At 35.8% G+C, this 16,309-nt stretch overlaps 2 protein-coding genes and 1 pseudogene across 2 annotated transcripts; 1 reads left to right on the forward strand and 2 right to left on the reverse strand.

Moving 5' to 3' along the window:
• Window positions 1-314: 314 nt before the first annotated feature.
• LOC122147159 (urokinase-type plasminogen activator-like) lies at window positions 315-2,214 on the reverse strand. Its single transcript, XM_042768310.1, has 4 exons — window positions 2,206-2,214; window positions 1,448-1,589; window positions 954-1,102; window positions 315-828 (listed from the first exon to the last, which is right to left on the reverse strand). Exons 1-4 carry the CDS (start codon window positions 2,212-2,214, stop codon window positions 631-633), a joined length of 498 nt encoding a protein of 165 aa, XP_042624244.1. The 3' UTR covers window positions 315-630.
• Window positions 2,215-2,590: 376 nt separating this feature from the next.
• Window positions 2,591-3,251, reverse strand: LOC109092165 (urokinase-type plasminogen activator-like; the record flags this gene model as incomplete). Its single annotated transcript, XM_042768311.1, has 4 exons — window positions 2,591-2,681; window positions 2,841-2,885; window positions 2,968-3,065; window positions 3,148-3,251. Coding segments are annotated over 4 exons (318 nt in total), but the record flags the coding sequence as incomplete, so codon positions are not given.
• A 4,611-nt stretch (window positions 3,252-7,862) lies between these two features.
• On the forward strand, window positions 7,863-15,553 carry LOC122133916 (annotated as a pseudogene).
• The last annotated feature ends 756 nt before the right edge of the window (window positions 15,554-16,309 follow it).

Consider the following 16,309-nt stretch of genomic DNA (forward strand, 5'->3'; position numbering starts at 1 on the left):
TGCAACATGAATGAAATGAAAGAACGTGAAGAGATTTAAAGCAAGTTTAATGTCAAATAAAATTGGGTATTAATACAATGGTTTATCTTAATCATGGGAAATAAGGAATAATATATATATATCATATATATATATATATATATATATATATATATATATTGTTCTTCATACATTAATTAAATTAAATATTAAATAATACATCATTGCACAAGTAACAATAAAAAAGAATGAATAAAGAGATAATGCCCAGTCAAACTGATTTAAAGAATCTTTCTGGAACAACTTTCTGAAACACTACTACTCCTTCTTAATATATATATATAGTTATATATATATTTATTGCCACAAACTGGACCAGTGGCCATGTCATTAACATCAGTAATTTTAGATTAACTTGTTCAGTCGTCATTCTATGTATCCTTCATACACCTGGTATCACTATTCAATAAAAGCAGGAACATGTCATTATAACACTGTCAAAGATGATTCCTATTGATTACAGTAGCTGGCCGTATATAATCTAAATGGCATAAACAATTGGCACATATCTGCACAAAATATAAAATTATCCTGAGTGGCTAAGCATCTGAGCAATGCTCACATTTGTGTTATAAAGTGACCCTGTCATAATTAATCCTTTTGGGGATACCTGGAACCTGCTGTATATTTGGGTAAACCAGTATGCAGTGAGATCCAGTTGTTGTAGTTGGTGACTTTTGTGTAAACTCCTGGGTTAAACTTTTTTGAACACTCTTTTCCCCAGCTAATTATACCGAATAGGAACATGGTGTTATTTACTTCGCACACCAGAGGCCCTCCTGAGTCACCCTGAAAGCAAAAAAAAAATTAAAACACATTCAGATGTGTATTTTCTTAGAGTTTTATGAAGATATTTTAACTTGTCTTGGCCAAATGTCATATTTCTCAATCATCAGTGAAAACTTCTGGTTTACCTTGCAAGCATCTTTCTCCCAGTTTCTATCAGCTGCACACAACATGTTTTTATTGACCTCGTCCTTGCTGTAATACTTGTTCTGGCAATCATTCTGGGAAATAAGCCTCACCTGGGCCTGTTTCAGATATCGAGAGTACTCAAAGCCTCCTTAAAAAGCAGATGAAAACCAATGATGACATTTATGTTCATCTCATGTATTACGTAGTCCTGGGAACATTGACATTAACATTGACATCCAGAGTGACAAAATGACATTACTAAAATGTCCAGCTACATTCTCTGCTAAATTTTCAGAGATCCAGTACAGTATGTTTGTGTCATAATCATAGGATGTCCCAGTTTGTGTTTATACTTTATATCATAGATCAAGTGATGAAGTGATCAACTTGGACACACCATGCTGCCCTCATATCTTGTTGTCATAGGAAAAGTGATCATTGTTATTGTTCTCAGATATCTATCTAGCTTAGCATACAGTGTGTGTCATCTTACCCTTTTGATGTCTTCCATAGCCAGCAATCTCACAGTAGAATCCTGCAGGAAGCCTCTTCTGGAAAGGGGGAAGACATGCAGTTCTCACAGAGTCTGTCCGCACTGCACATTGTCCATTGCTGTCCACTATCTTCAAAAAGAGCTAAAGGAAGAGATTTGCACTACTTATTATTATTTATGCACTCCTCTTTTAATTGCTGGAATAATTAAAATATAAAGCAAACGTACCAATGTCGTTATTGTAGTTTTTCAGTTGTGTAATCAAAGTCCTCATGAACCACAAGTTTGCTCACGACGAACTGCTGCTCTTTGACAGAATTGGTTTCATTGATGGCATTCTTTCCCAGAAAAGACTGAGTATCTCTTTATGTGTGTTTCCTTACAGTTCAAAGCAAATAAATAGTACAATTATGTTATACCACAATGCGATGACAATACATTAAACTGCATTAAGCAGTTTTATTACACTGCCTCTGGAATACTTAAATCTGAAACACAGCATTCAGCGGCCCTGATATTTCGTAATATTCACTGTTTGCCCATGACAACACTGTATCTAGATAATAACTTATTGGTTTGCAATTGGCTACCCATGAATTGGGGCATTATTGCCACTTGCCAAAATGTTTCTTTGTAGTCTGTATGCAATTTGCCACCTAGGTTGTTCAAAAGTTGCTTATTAATTTGTTTTCTTTTTCTTTCCTCATGATTTTACTGCCCACTTTGATGTCTCTTGCATCACCCCCCCCCCCCCCAACCTGTGCCATCTTGCAACTTGGTAAAAGATATAAGTGACAATGACCTCAGAGAACTTGAACACTATTACTGTAATATCGATTTTTTTGTATGCTGTAGTGGACTTTTTCTTTCTTAGTGGAAGCTTTTAATATAATATTTGATGACTAATAAGCAGGATAACGTGCTGTCAGCATGTCATCATCACAAAATAAACCTGACAAGGTGATACAAGACATAGATCCCAGGAGCGGACTGTGCATTTGCCAATTGTTTGCATAGAAGTTAAAATGTTTCCGTTAACCACAGGTTGACATACCCGCCAGGGAAGCAGTGGGCTGCAGTGAGAACCCAGCATGGAGCAATAAGGGGTTCCTCCACAAATGAATCCAACTCCATTAAAGATAGCTGCAATCCAAGGCTGTGACTCAACCTTTGACCTTTTTTCCTCCTATTATCTTTGTAATGAGGTTCAAATGTCGCTCCCCACATGATGATTCTGAATAATGAAGAAACATGAAGTTTGTGAGGAGAGAGAATTTTCTGTTGTAAAAGGATCCTAGTGGGATGTTCCTTACATTTTCACTAAATTAATTGGCATCTGAGTATTTTTTGTTTAGAACGGGCAATAAAAAAATTAAATCAAACAAAATTTTACCTGTGTCCTGCTTTGATGGGTCAGATTTTGGTAGACTCAGTGTGCCTGCAAGTGCAAATGTAAGCCATATTAGTCAGTCTGCTATAAAATGTTTCCCATGGCTTAAAAGAGATGGACTTCTACTTACTTGGTTTCATTTTCCTGTTGGTAATGTCACAGTATTCCCGTACATAACGATTTTTTCCCCTTACAATGCACCATGGCTGTATCTGATTATCTGGATTCCTAAAACAGCAAAATTCAGAGGTCTCAGCCTTTTAAAAAATATATAAAAATATATAAATATAAATATAAACATAAATAATACCTGCAGTAGTTATGATAGCAGTTATAGAATGGGTTGTTTCTGTATCGGATGGAATTCCACGGTAGACATATCCGCCCACTGACTGTCACTGACACTTCGGTTTTTGCTTTTCCTTGCTTCCATCTAGTATGCACTTATCTGAGAAAAAAGAGAAAAGTCCATGATTACGCCTATACTGTACATTCAAATGCTAAAAATACAACCTTAATCAAAAGCATATTATTGGAAAACTTTAATGTAATTGTGACAAAATCAAAAGAAATTTACCTTTTACTCGATTAGAAGTGTTTTTTTCCCGAGGGCTTTTAAATCTAAAAACAGAAACATTAATCTTAGAAGTGTGGGTAAAAAAGGTTAATTCTAATTAAAAACTCTCAATAGGAAATAAGAATTTTTACGTCTTGTGTTTTGTTTTTTCTACTTACTGATTCAATAAAGCACAGGGTGCATGTCAACAGTAATATCACGAGTATACACTTCATCTTGACTGCAAACCAAGGTTTTCCTTTTTTGGGAGACATTTTGAGGAAGTGAGTCATATATTTATAAGAAGCATATTTAAAAGAGAAGGCACATGCTATCTGATCACAAGCAGGGAAAATTCAAGTTAATAGAAACTTTTTTAAAATTGACAAATAATTATACAAGTATTGCCAAGAAAATCACATGAATTTGCAAGCACTAATTCTGCAAGCAAGCATGCATACTGTATAATAGTACTTATAAGCCCACCATTGATCAGTTTTTTTTCCATCATCCAATCCATTCATTTTCATAGTTCATTGATCACTAATGCAAAAAAAAAAAAATCACTAATGCCAGTACCTTTGAATAAATTCCTGGCAAATTTCAGACATGTTACTATAATAAAATATACAGCAGCCTTTGAAGGTTCTATTTAAATTGTAATCTAATTTTGATATTTTATGAATTCTAATTGTATCCTTCTGTTTGGTTATAAAAATGTTTTACTATATAGTTCACTTACAGTCTTAAAAATAAAAGTTCTTTGCTGGCATCTATGGTTCCATGAAGAACCTTAAACATCCATGGAACCTTTCCATTGTGCTAAAGGTCCTTTGCAATTAAATTATTAAATTCTTCATCACACTAAGCCAAAAATGGTTCTTTTAATAACTATTAAGAACCCCAAAATGGACCTTCTATGGCATTACTTTATTTGTCAAAAGTGTAAGATAAACCATATTTAAATGTAATTCTAATTCATTTATATTCCCACATGCAATATGTATAAATCAAGTCAGTGAAAAATAGCTATATAGGCACAATATGCAAATGTAAATGAATGAAAGCAAAGCAGATCCAGTGTATTTGTTGCTTACCTTTCTGGTAGATGCAGTTGATTTCTTGTTTGCTTGCAGATGTTGTGGTGTAGAGCTGCACTGGGCTAACTGAGTGCTTTGCTGACAAGTGCTTGTTAGTGTTACTGCCTTTATAGTGACGAATCTGTGGTTGGATGAGGAGGGTCTGGCCTCAGGCAACCCGGCACATGCGCTGTGCACTAAAACAATGTGATAGTTGGCTATGCTTTTCGTGGAAGTTCCAAACTGTGACTCAAGGTAAATTACTCAAGATCTTTCCCCTTTTTCTAACACATAATATTTCTAAATAATTCATAATATTTCTAAATATTTCTAAAAGGAACTTTGCCACACAAGCATTGACAATAATTATGTTTTTTATATTGCACTGGCTATTTCACAACATGTTTTGAGAATAAAAAAATAAAAAAATCTTTAACGGGTTAATAAGTTGTTGTGGTATAGATAACATTTAAAAAAATCAGCATTTTCAGATTAATTATATATCAAAACAGATGTGTGTTATTCTTCATATACATCTAGGTGATTCATTGTCATCATTAATCTGATTGCCATTGCCAGTCAATTTCTACTCAGACAATGTATTTCTAAAATCCTAGAGTAATGTGGCATGATGAAATTGCATTTCTTTGTTGTTTCCTAACATCTGCAGCCAATCTTATATGTTTTTATTCTGTTTCCTGTGCGTGCCACAGTTTGCATGCCTGATTTATCATAAAGTTGAAATCCGGGCTTTTATGTGATGTTACATTTTTGCAATTTTTTTTTTTCTTTTTTTTTTTTTTTAAATCACGCCAAGACATTTTTCTTAATCTTATTCACATGCCCCTCTGTTTTAGCTGAATTTCATCCTGTGATAAATGAGGGGGGTTTCATGAATCAGAGAGCCAGAGGAGATGATGACACCTTTCTATCATCTTAAGAAATATTACAGACACACATTTCCTGTTCAACACACTACTGAACTTCCAGTGTTGCTATTGTTTGGTTTCTGTGATACGATATATGTTGCATCAGCTAAATGTTTGCATCACCTTTCATGATGATGTCCATCAGGTTGTAAGTGACTTCTTTTCGTAGAATGCAGCATGACGTTGCCTAATACTGCATAAATACTTATGTTCAGGGTTTGAGCTATACAGCTCTTTTATGCAAACACTGTAATTAAATTCATATGCATTCATACTTCATATTCATCGCCAGATGGGCATTTTATCTAATCATTAAGATAAGTTTTTTTTTTTTTTTTTTTTTTATTCCTGTAAAGATGACCTCTATTAAGAAAATATGCAGACATGTTTGACATTGGGAAATCACTTCAATAGAAGAGATTATCAGTGTCCGCAACCCATTTACTGATACAGACTTTATTGCTCAACTTCCTTTACAAATACTAGATAAAGACATATTCAATTAGAATAGTTAATTTAAAATTAAAAATATAATTTAAGGTTTCTTAATTGAACAAAATTAGGTTTATTCAAATAAAAAATAAAAATCATGTTTAGATAGGTCAACTGTCCAATGCTACTGATGAGATGGATTTGTACTTGCATTTTAAAGTCTTGAGCACCATCTCCTGGACACTGGAATTAATATTTACTCATGCTTTGCCTTATCACATCACAGTGGTTCAGCTAAACCACATGTTGACTTTACAAATTAGTTTTAGATCTGTTTCCTATCTATCTGCTATAAATACAAAATAACATCTGAATATATGTCTTTAAAATGATCCACAAAAAAAAGTAAGCAGATGAACAGATTTTATTTAAAGGTAATCTGACAATCTGGGGTAAAATTCACAACAAAAAAACATCTATAAACCACGGATGTAATCATTACCCTTTTATTAACCAGGAAAAGACTCACTGAGATTAAAATCTCTTTTCTAGGAGTGTCCTGGCCAAGATAGGCAGCTAAGTTTGCATATACAAATAATCAACATAGTTACAACATACATTACAAAAACCAAACATATAACCGGTTAAAAACAATTACACACCATTAAGTTGCTCTCTAGATAATTACATAATAAAGACTTAAAATAATGATAAGACACCAAGTTTTGTAACTTCATCTCCTTTTGGAGGAGATTCCAATCTGAAGTGGCGGCATATTTAAAAGAGGTTTTAGCAAGCTCAGTTCTGACAAGGGGCACACAAAAATTATCATTTGATTGAGAACGTAAATGAATAATTTTCAAACAAAGTCCTTTGAGACAACAGAGATAAGTTGGCAAATGACCCAAAATTGCCATATATATCAACAGATGCCAGTGCATTTTCTCCAAAAACTCAAGAAGGCCATGCAAACTTTTTTATATAATTCACAATGATGAGTTGAAAATTTACAATCCAGTTATAAATCTCAGAGCACCATGGTACAAAGCATCCAAAGGAGGAGAGAAGGTAAGAGTAAGAGTAACTCCATCCCCGTTAATCAAGAACCGGTAGAAACGTAGCAGACACTAAATAAGAAAGAAATTCTTAGAAAGCTTCTTGTGAAGAATAAACATTAGTAAAAGAACATAAATAAAAGAACAGAATTATTCATACTCAAAAGTGTGAAGTGAGGCAAGGCTGCAGTGTGAATCAAGCACAGTCTCGTCTGTCACTTAACATCTAACAAACATCAGACAGAGCAGTACTGATGAGCAGAACCAAATCAGAATAAATGAAAATCATAAATGCTACTAAATGCATATTTTGTTCATTATAGATAAACTTCAGTAAAAATCTAAATAAACTGGAAATGTTATCAGGCCCTAAATAGAAAGTAAAGTGGCAGAATAGCCTAACTCTTCACTGTCCAAGATACAACGTAGAGAGAAGATAAGTCTTAAAAAAGACACAAACTTTCCTAAGAAAGTATTGTCACTCTGACCCTATGAGACTGAGACACATTTTACTTCTCTCTTCACTGTAAAAAGAGATATAAGACAGAATAGGTTTTTTTTTTTTTATTTTTTTTTACATTTTTCAAAACTGTCATGCAAAAAGGGTGGAAGCAGCATACATCTATTTGCGGTTCTATCTATCTATCTATCTATCTATCTATCTATCTATCTATCTATCTATCTATCTATCTATCTATCTATCTATCTTTACATTTTTCAAAATCTCACTATTATTTTATTTTACTTTTAATTAATCGTTTGTCCAATGATTCATATATAGAACGAACCAAATTTGCTCCACTGGATTTACTTTCACAAACACCCGGGTACCATTTTCTCAAGGTCCTCGCTGACTGCGCTGACTTGAGATCAGCGCCACGAACTTTGTTTTCGCTTTCGTTATATGGCATGGGCCAATGACCAACTGATCCTAGATCAGCGCTGACGAAACCCAGACGGCTCCTAACGCACCGCGCATGCGCCTGACATTGTTTCGCTTTTGACTGGAGTAGCAGCTGACTGGCGTGGCCGCCGTCAATAACAGTTATCACACAAGTGCGCCAGTCAGCGCTACTGTATCCCATCAGTATTTTAGGTCAGCGAGATTTAGTTGTTTTGATTTTCAGCTGCTCTCTGGTCCTCGTTTTACCGTGCCTGGTGTTATGGAAAGCTGACATTTGGGTGCTTGTAAGACTGCAGGCTAACAGTTCAACACATCGAGTTGTTTACGCGTAGCTAGTTAGCCAGTTAGCAAATCTGACATCTGACTCGTTTAAGGATGAAATGGATAGCTTTGTTGTTTCCTATGGATTAATACGCTCGTTTGACAGATCCCACAGTTTTCCACATCAGATGTGGTCGGTTCATGCAAGTTAGAAACGCAAACTGACGCAAGGTAAGTCACTACCGGCTGACACTTTGGATTACGTTAGCTCGCCTGCTAGCTGTGTCACCATATCTAAATAAATATTATGTCAGAAATGAAAGGTTTCGCTTATGAACCATCATCTACGCTATCTACAGTATCGTAGATACTCTCTTCAAGGGCCTACATCTAATCAAGCACGAGTGGCTGTCATAGTGTTGGAAGCAGCCATTATAAATGTCTGGTATTACTGCTGTGCAGATGGAGAAACCTTTCAGACACAATCAGCTCTGTGGGTCATGGCTTATGAAGGAGAGGCTGGGGACAGGAGGATTCGGACATGTCTACCTTTATCAGAATGAGGTATTGCTCTGCCACTGATGTTACTCTTAAATGCTGTTGATGTGAAAATGTTTTGTTTCCTTTGCTTAGATGTGAAAGACAAAGAAAGGTTAGTTTCTTAATACTGTAATGTCTTGCAGGAAACCTCAGAAAAAATTGCTGTGAAGCTCTGTCGCCTTGAACTTAATGCAAAAAACCCCCAAAGACAGATGGAGCGAGAGATCCAGATTATGAAAAAGTGTGTACATTTTTTTCAGATTATGAAACACTATATAATTATATATATATATATATATATATATATATATATATATATATATATATATATATATATATATTATTTAATTTATTTTTTTATATTTATTTTTTGTATATATTTTATGTATACATAATAATTACTGTTTTTATTTTTTAATTTTTTTTTTTCATCTTTTTTTCTTGTCAGGCTGAAGCACCTTAATGTGGTGACAGCAAAGGATGTACCCGAGGAGATGATGCACATTGCCTTGAATGATTTACCGCTTTTAGCTATGGAATACTGTTCCAAGGGGGACCTTCGAAAGTGTGTGTGTGTGTGTGTGTGTGTGTGTGTGTGAGGGTCCTTTTCTTGCATCATGTTCATGTTGACATTTGCCATCGTGTTGACATTTTTAACGAACTCATTTCTGTTCTTTGTATTGCATCTTGTAGTTACTCAGCAAACCAGGAAATTGTTGGGAGGTTAAAAGAGAGTGAAGGGGTGTTGGCTCTACTCAATGATGTTGGTAATGTGTCTTTTCAAAACTGTTATTAGTACTTCTATTGTCGATCACTTAGGGTGGTAAATAAAACCGCATGTTTTATATTCAACAGGTTCTGGAATCCAGTACCTCCATGAGAATAAGATAATTCACCGAGATCTCAAGCCAGAGAATATTGTACCCCTACAAGATATCAGTGGAAAGGTATTTTCTATTCAGTAGTTTTGATTCTTGTTATATAGAAGTACAGTTTTCCAACCAAATGTTTTTTGAGTTTATGCAGCTCGTCCACAAGATAATCGACCTTGGCTACGCCAAAGACCTAGACCAGGGGAGCCTATGTACTTCATTTGTGGGGAACTTTACAATATCTGGTATGTCTCTTGCATTCATTAGTGAAAAGAAAAGGCTCTTATCACAATAAGTCAACATTACACTACCATTCGAAAGTTTGGGGGGGTCAGTTTTTGTTGTTGCTTTGTAATCATTTGAATAGTTCACTCACACACACACATTTAAATTGTAATCATTTTACTCACCCTCCAAACCTATATGAGTTTCTTGCTTCTTTTGAACACAAATGAATATATTTTGATAAAATGTTGGTAACATTAGTTGACGGTAGGCATTGGCTTCTATAGTGTTTTTTATTTTTTTTCCTATAATTTGGAAATCAGTGGCTACTGTCAACTTGAGGGGTGAGTAAATGATGACAGAATTTCATTTTTGGGTGAAACTATCCCTTTAAATTTAACAAACGTGACAGTAAAAGCATATGTAATGTTACATTTTTTATAAGTATATTTGTATACGTGCTGTTCTATTGAACTTTCTATTTCATGAAAGAATCCAGAATTTTTTTTTATATTATGGTTTCTACAAAAATACGAAGCAGAACAATTTTCAGCATGATAATAAGAAATGTTTCTTGAACACCATATCAGAATATTAGAATGATTTCTGAAGGGGTCATGTGACATCTTGTTTGTTTCAGGCTCCAGAGCTGTTCGAAGGCAAGTCGTATACAGTCACTGTGGGACTATTGGAGCTTTGGCACCATGATCTTTGAGTGCTGCTGTGGATTTCGGCCCATTTTCGTCACATCTGCAGCCTGTGCAGGTGGTACGTGTCCTGATAACCTACATATTAATTAGGTCACAGTGCTTGTATTCTTACGTTCACAGGGAATTACAGTCAAACAGTCAAATAACAACATAATTGCTTTTGTTTGTTGCTTAGGAGGACAAGCAAAGTGCGAAACAAAGGTCCTAAGGACATAATGGCTGTAGAAGACATGAATGGCGAGGTCCGCTTTTCCACCCACCTTCCATACCCAAACCATATGAGCAGGTAGCCTTAATGCAGACCAGAAAACCTTGCATTCTTGCTCCATAATTTGTTATAAGTGTTTTTCTGTGTCTCTGAGTTGGCTAGTTGTTTTTGGTACTGCAGGACACTACTGGAGCCTTGGTGGAGGGGCTGCTACAGCTGCCATGCTCAAGTGGGACCCAGTACAGAGAGGAGGAGGATTGAATCCAGACACAAAACAGCCCCAGTGCTTCGCTCTACTAGATCAAATACGAACATGAAGGTTTGGCATTGGCATTATTGCATCATTTCATTAGAATGTTACGTCTATGGGCAATCAGTTGTCTTCCGTAATAATGCAAAACAAGCAAAGATAGGCTGAAGCATGATTTCGTTTGTAGGTTGCTGCACATCTCTTAACATGACTACGACCCAGGTTCACTTCATTTCTGCTCAGCCCAGATGAAGGGCTCCACTTCTGCAACAGAGGATTGAGAACCGAGACCAAAATTGAACTTTTGAATCAAGAGCTTCTGCAGGGAAACAGGAGTTATGTTAGATCCCAGGAAACCCTGCTGCACAGTGTGTGTTAGATGGAGTAGTAAGTATTTTTTTGGCTCTTAAATGTGTTCTCCTGCTCTTAAAGTACATTTTATAAATCAGCATCAATTATTATTTACCCTTTTTTTTTTTTAATTATCAGAGAGGATGGGACAGCTACATTGTATATCTGTTTGACAAGAGTTTGACCAAGTATTTCAGGACCTCTTACAGCTAGAACACTTCCTGAGAGTGTGAACTTTATCGGTAAGAATTGAATGATTAATGTGCCATTCCTATGGATTAGGTTTGTTCAGTTAAATATGCTCAAGGGAGGTTGTACTTTTTGCGATTAAACATTTAGTCCAGTTTTTTTTCAGTTGGTTCCCAAAGAACTTTAAAGTCTCCACCAATTTGATTTCTCTGTTTAAGTGCGGGGAAACCAAAACTCAGCTCCCTCTGAGTACCCTCAAAAAGGTTTGGGGGAGGCAGTGTAGCTACATTTGTGGCCTCAGAGAAGACTACAGCCGTCTCTTCCAGGGCCAACGTGCAGCGCATGTACGTGGCTTTATATTACCATGCTAATTAATGTATAGAAACTTTTCCTGCTCAAAAATCAGTGTTTTATTTCGGATTTGTGGTGTCTTTAGTTGAGCCTTCTCCGCTACAACACCAACCTTACAAGATATAAAGAACATGATGTTCTCCTTTTCGCAGCAGCTCAAAGCAAAGCTTGACTTTTAAGAGCAGCATACAGTATGACTTGGAGAAGTACAGTGATCAGATGCAGTATGGCAGATGTATGTTTTATTTGGCTTAAATGCCTGAATAGTCAAGTAGTCATTAAGGCATTACTGATGAAAATCTAAAACAATTTTTTTTCTTTCTGAAGCCTCTGAAAAGAGGCTGAAGGCTATTGGCAGGAAAATGAAGAGAAGGCTGCTGCGTTTGTACAGGTGCTGTGTGATAAATGATATACATTTGTTTTGAAACCTAACTGCTCATCCAAATGTGATGAGACATGGGGCTAATTTTTGAGCAATGTTGCTGGGCAATCTTGCCATCAGTGGGCAAACGGGTGAGAAATAGGGCCCACGACCAATCCAGATAGAAATTGTTGCTAATTCTCAATGGAAAAGTGCCCAAGCAAACACACTTGCCCGTGTATCATCACCGTTACTATTGTCATGTTACCAACATAGAAATGTAGTACACTATCATTATTTTTTTTTCTATGTTTTTATATGGCTCACCAAAGCTGTATTTATTTAATTAAAACAATTATTTAAATTATTACAATTTAAAATAAATGTTTCCTATTTTTTGATAGTAATTTTTAAATGTACTTTATTCCTGTGATGGCAAATCTAAATTTTCACGCAGTCATTACTCCAGTCTTCATGATCACATGATTCTTCAGAAAGTCATTTCTAATCTGCTTATCCTAGTGCTCTAAAAAGATTTACTTTGTTTGCCTTCCTTCTTTACTATGAATTTTGTGGAAAAGGTGTTTAATAATACAATTTATATTTTTGTGGAATCTTTTTTTTTCAGGATTCTGTAAAACATTTTTTTTTTTTAATAAATCTTTTGTAACATTATAAATGTCTTGATTGACACCTTTGGTCAATGTATGCATCTTTGATGATTAGAGATTTTAATTCTCTTTAAAAAACAAACCTTACTGACCCTCAAATTTTGAGCAGTAGTGTTTTGTTAATTTTATTGTCAGTGGGGGGATGGCATTGTTTCAGCAACAACTTACAGGCTCTGTTTGATTTTAAAGGTGGCAGAGATTCGGCCATCTGGTGAGGAATAATGGCTTTGCACTCAGAAATTGTTGGAGCTTCAGAGAAGTCTTATGCGCCGTCGACAAAGGAAGGGGGAGACGTCATGGAGCAACCTGTAAGTCCATTCTTTCAGCGATGATATGTGAAACTTCGCAGCGTAGATGCCTTACCATCTAAAACCTTTTAGAATTGAAATCATGTCTCAACACAGGCAAGAAAGAGCAATTGAAATCTATATCAGGAAAACTGAAGGCAAAATGCTTACAAAAGTAAGTGCAATCCCATCTTGCCCATGCCTCATTAATTAATGAAATTTTGCCCCATGTTCCAATTCTAAGTACTTGGATTATTATTTGTGTATGTAAAATTTCCTTACATATTCTTACTGTTATGTAAGTTACATGTGTCAGTATATAGTTCTTCTTCAATCCCCTAGTGCCAGACCCCCCAGCACGGGCTACGAAGTGACCCAGTTCTGAGATGGTGAAGGTCATTGTACAGACTTTGTCCAAAATCAGGACTTACGTGTACTGATGGGGATCTATATGCACACCTCAGGTAAAAACTTTTGAAACCATCCAATTCACATTAAAAGAGGATTGTGATGATTCAAGTTTTAAAGTTCTACCTGCGATCTAGTTAATAAATTAATATTAGCATTTCGGGGTTTTTATGGATTGAAATATAGAATTCCTGTTGTGTCTTATTTGCAGTAAAATCCTTCTGAGTAAGCCAGAAGATCATCGACCTCTTCCCTAAAACGAAGCGAGGACATGGGAGAGCATTAAGGAGGCAAGGCCAGCACTGTCATGCAGATGCAGATCAAGAGACAGAGAGAGTTTCTGGCACTTACTGAAGATTGCCTGTGTGAGTCTTATGGCCAGATATGCTCTATAATATCCACCATAATCATGGACTTTCCATCATTATATTTTAGTGTGTATTGGGGTGGGCGTTAATACCATTGTCTGATCATTCCATCTATTTGGAACTTGATGACATGAACCTAAAGACCAAATGTCAAACGACTGCTAAAAAGGGTCAGTTAGATTTTTTTTTTTAAGGATGCATTAAGTTGATCAAACCGTAACCGACTTTACATAGTTTACAAAAGATTTCTACTTCAAAAATTTCAAACATCAAAAGTTTTTTTTACTTTATATTTATCGAAGAAGCCTGAAAAATGTATTATCAGTTAACACAAAAATATGAAGCAGCACAGCTGATTTCAACATTAATATAATAATAATAAGACGAAGTGTTTCTCGGGCACCAAATCAGCACAATAGAATGATTTCTGAAGGGATCATGTGACACTGAAGACTGGAATAATAGCTGCTGATAATTCAGCTTGTTTCATCACCAAGAATGAAAAATTACATTTTAAAATAAATAAAAAAGAAAGCTGTTATTTTAAACTTTCAAAATTGTTCACAATATTACTTTTACTGTAGTTTTTATCAAATGAATGTGAAGAAAAAAAAAAGTGACGTGACATACAGCCAGGTATGGTGACCTTTACCTCAGAATTCCTCTGCTCTGCATTAACCCATCCAAAGTGCACACACACAGCCGTGAAACACACACACACTGTGAACACACAGCCACCTGGAGCAGTGGGCAGCATTTATTTTATGCTGCGGCGCCCGGGGAGCAGCTGGAGGTTCGGTGCCTTGCTCAAGGGCACCTCAGTTGTGGTATTGCCGGCCCAAGACTCGAACCCACAACCTTAGGGCTAGGAGTCAAACTCTCTAACCGTTAGGCCACGACTTTCCCAAACATTTTAAATTAACATAAAAAAAATATTTTTAAAAACAATAGTTTGAAAGATAGTGTAAAATTATTCAGAACAAATAATGATACATCGGCATTACTGTAAAAAATGCTTGGAAATGAAGTAACAAGTTAAAAACTCAAAGCAAAACTAATACAATCAAATGAATATTCTGACTTTAAATTCTGATGAACTGCATTCAAAGCATTTCTAAAAAGTTTTTTTTTAAACTAATTTTTAAGCACTGATTGTAATTGAATGTGTTTGATTAGGCACAAACACCACACGAAGCTCTGTGAGTCAGAGTGGAGAGATGCCCTCCTCGCTGTCAACATGGAACCAGACTCAAGCCCAGTGCTCCCTCGCCTCCCCATGTCCCTGCAAGTGCCACACGAGGGGTAAATTTCTCTTCCAAGCCTTGATGAGCGGCCTTCTGGGTAGTGATACTAACAGTAAAACACCACCTCCTAGGTTTCAAAACACTGTGGCTGAGTTGATCAGCAAAGTAATCACGAGTGTTTGTTCTTCATACTGCTGTTTGTTTTTCAGAAAATTCTGTCAATCATTTACTCGAGGGGAGAACCAGCGCTATTTGAGTCAGCTTACCAGTTTACTGCAACGAAACCACTGAGGAGAATCAGAGAGAGCGTCATGGTAAGCACTTTTTTTTAGGTTTATTATCAAATTCATAGAATTCTGTATAGGATCATGATCATAGGATCTGCTTTTTTCTTTCACACAAGGCTCAAGACTGGAGCTGGAACTAAATATGAAATCCCTGGTTGCTAAATCACAGCGTCTGTAGAATGATGGTGAATTCTGTAACAGAAAGTAACAAGTCTTTCTTTTAAATACATTTATTCATCATCACTGGATCAGGGTTGTGTTGACTCGTACGAATTGTTCATCATAAAGGAACTTCTTTGTCAGTATATGAATTTATTTAAAATCACATCTTGTAGCAACTCTATATATTTTGATGATGCAGTTTCAATTGACACTGAACCAAGAACATGCAAACAAAATTCAGGCGATGTAACTCCAAAAATGTATTTATTTACGTACTTCATAGTTCTCTGTATGGGCTGATGTACTATCATTTAAGGTGTTTGAGGTTTTTTTCCAATTAAATATGGTAATTCATCAGCATCTGCACTTTAAAGGCTCACTGTGAATGTTTAGAAAGGTGTGATGTCCGGCAATGAAAATCCGTCTAATGCACTTCAACTTCACTTTTTGAAATATAAAGAATTATGCAAGGCCCCCAGTACAGGTTTAAAACAGACAGATTGAAAGGCAGAACAGTGTTTGAACAGGTCCCGTGAAAATGTGTTTGGTCAGACATATACCAGCACAGCCTGTTTTAAATTTTGGATTTTGCAGTGATGGCAACAATATCTTCATATCAGGTATTAGCGGGCTAAGAATGAATGTGATCATTCATCAGTGGGCAAATTCTAATAAATCGATTTCAGCTATTTAATCATGTTATTCCCTTTTTTAAGTCACGGTTTTTAACCATGGGTTTGTCCAGAGATGATCACCATCACACGAGAGTGCG

Source organism: Cyprinus carpio, chromosome A13 (genome assembly GCF_018340385.1).
Source record: "Cyprinus carpio isolate SPL01 chromosome A13, ASM1834038v1, whole genome shotgun sequence".
Classification (NCBI taxonomy): Eukaryota; Metazoa; Chordata; class Actinopteri; order Cypriniformes; family Cyprinidae; genus Cyprinus; species Cyprinus carpio.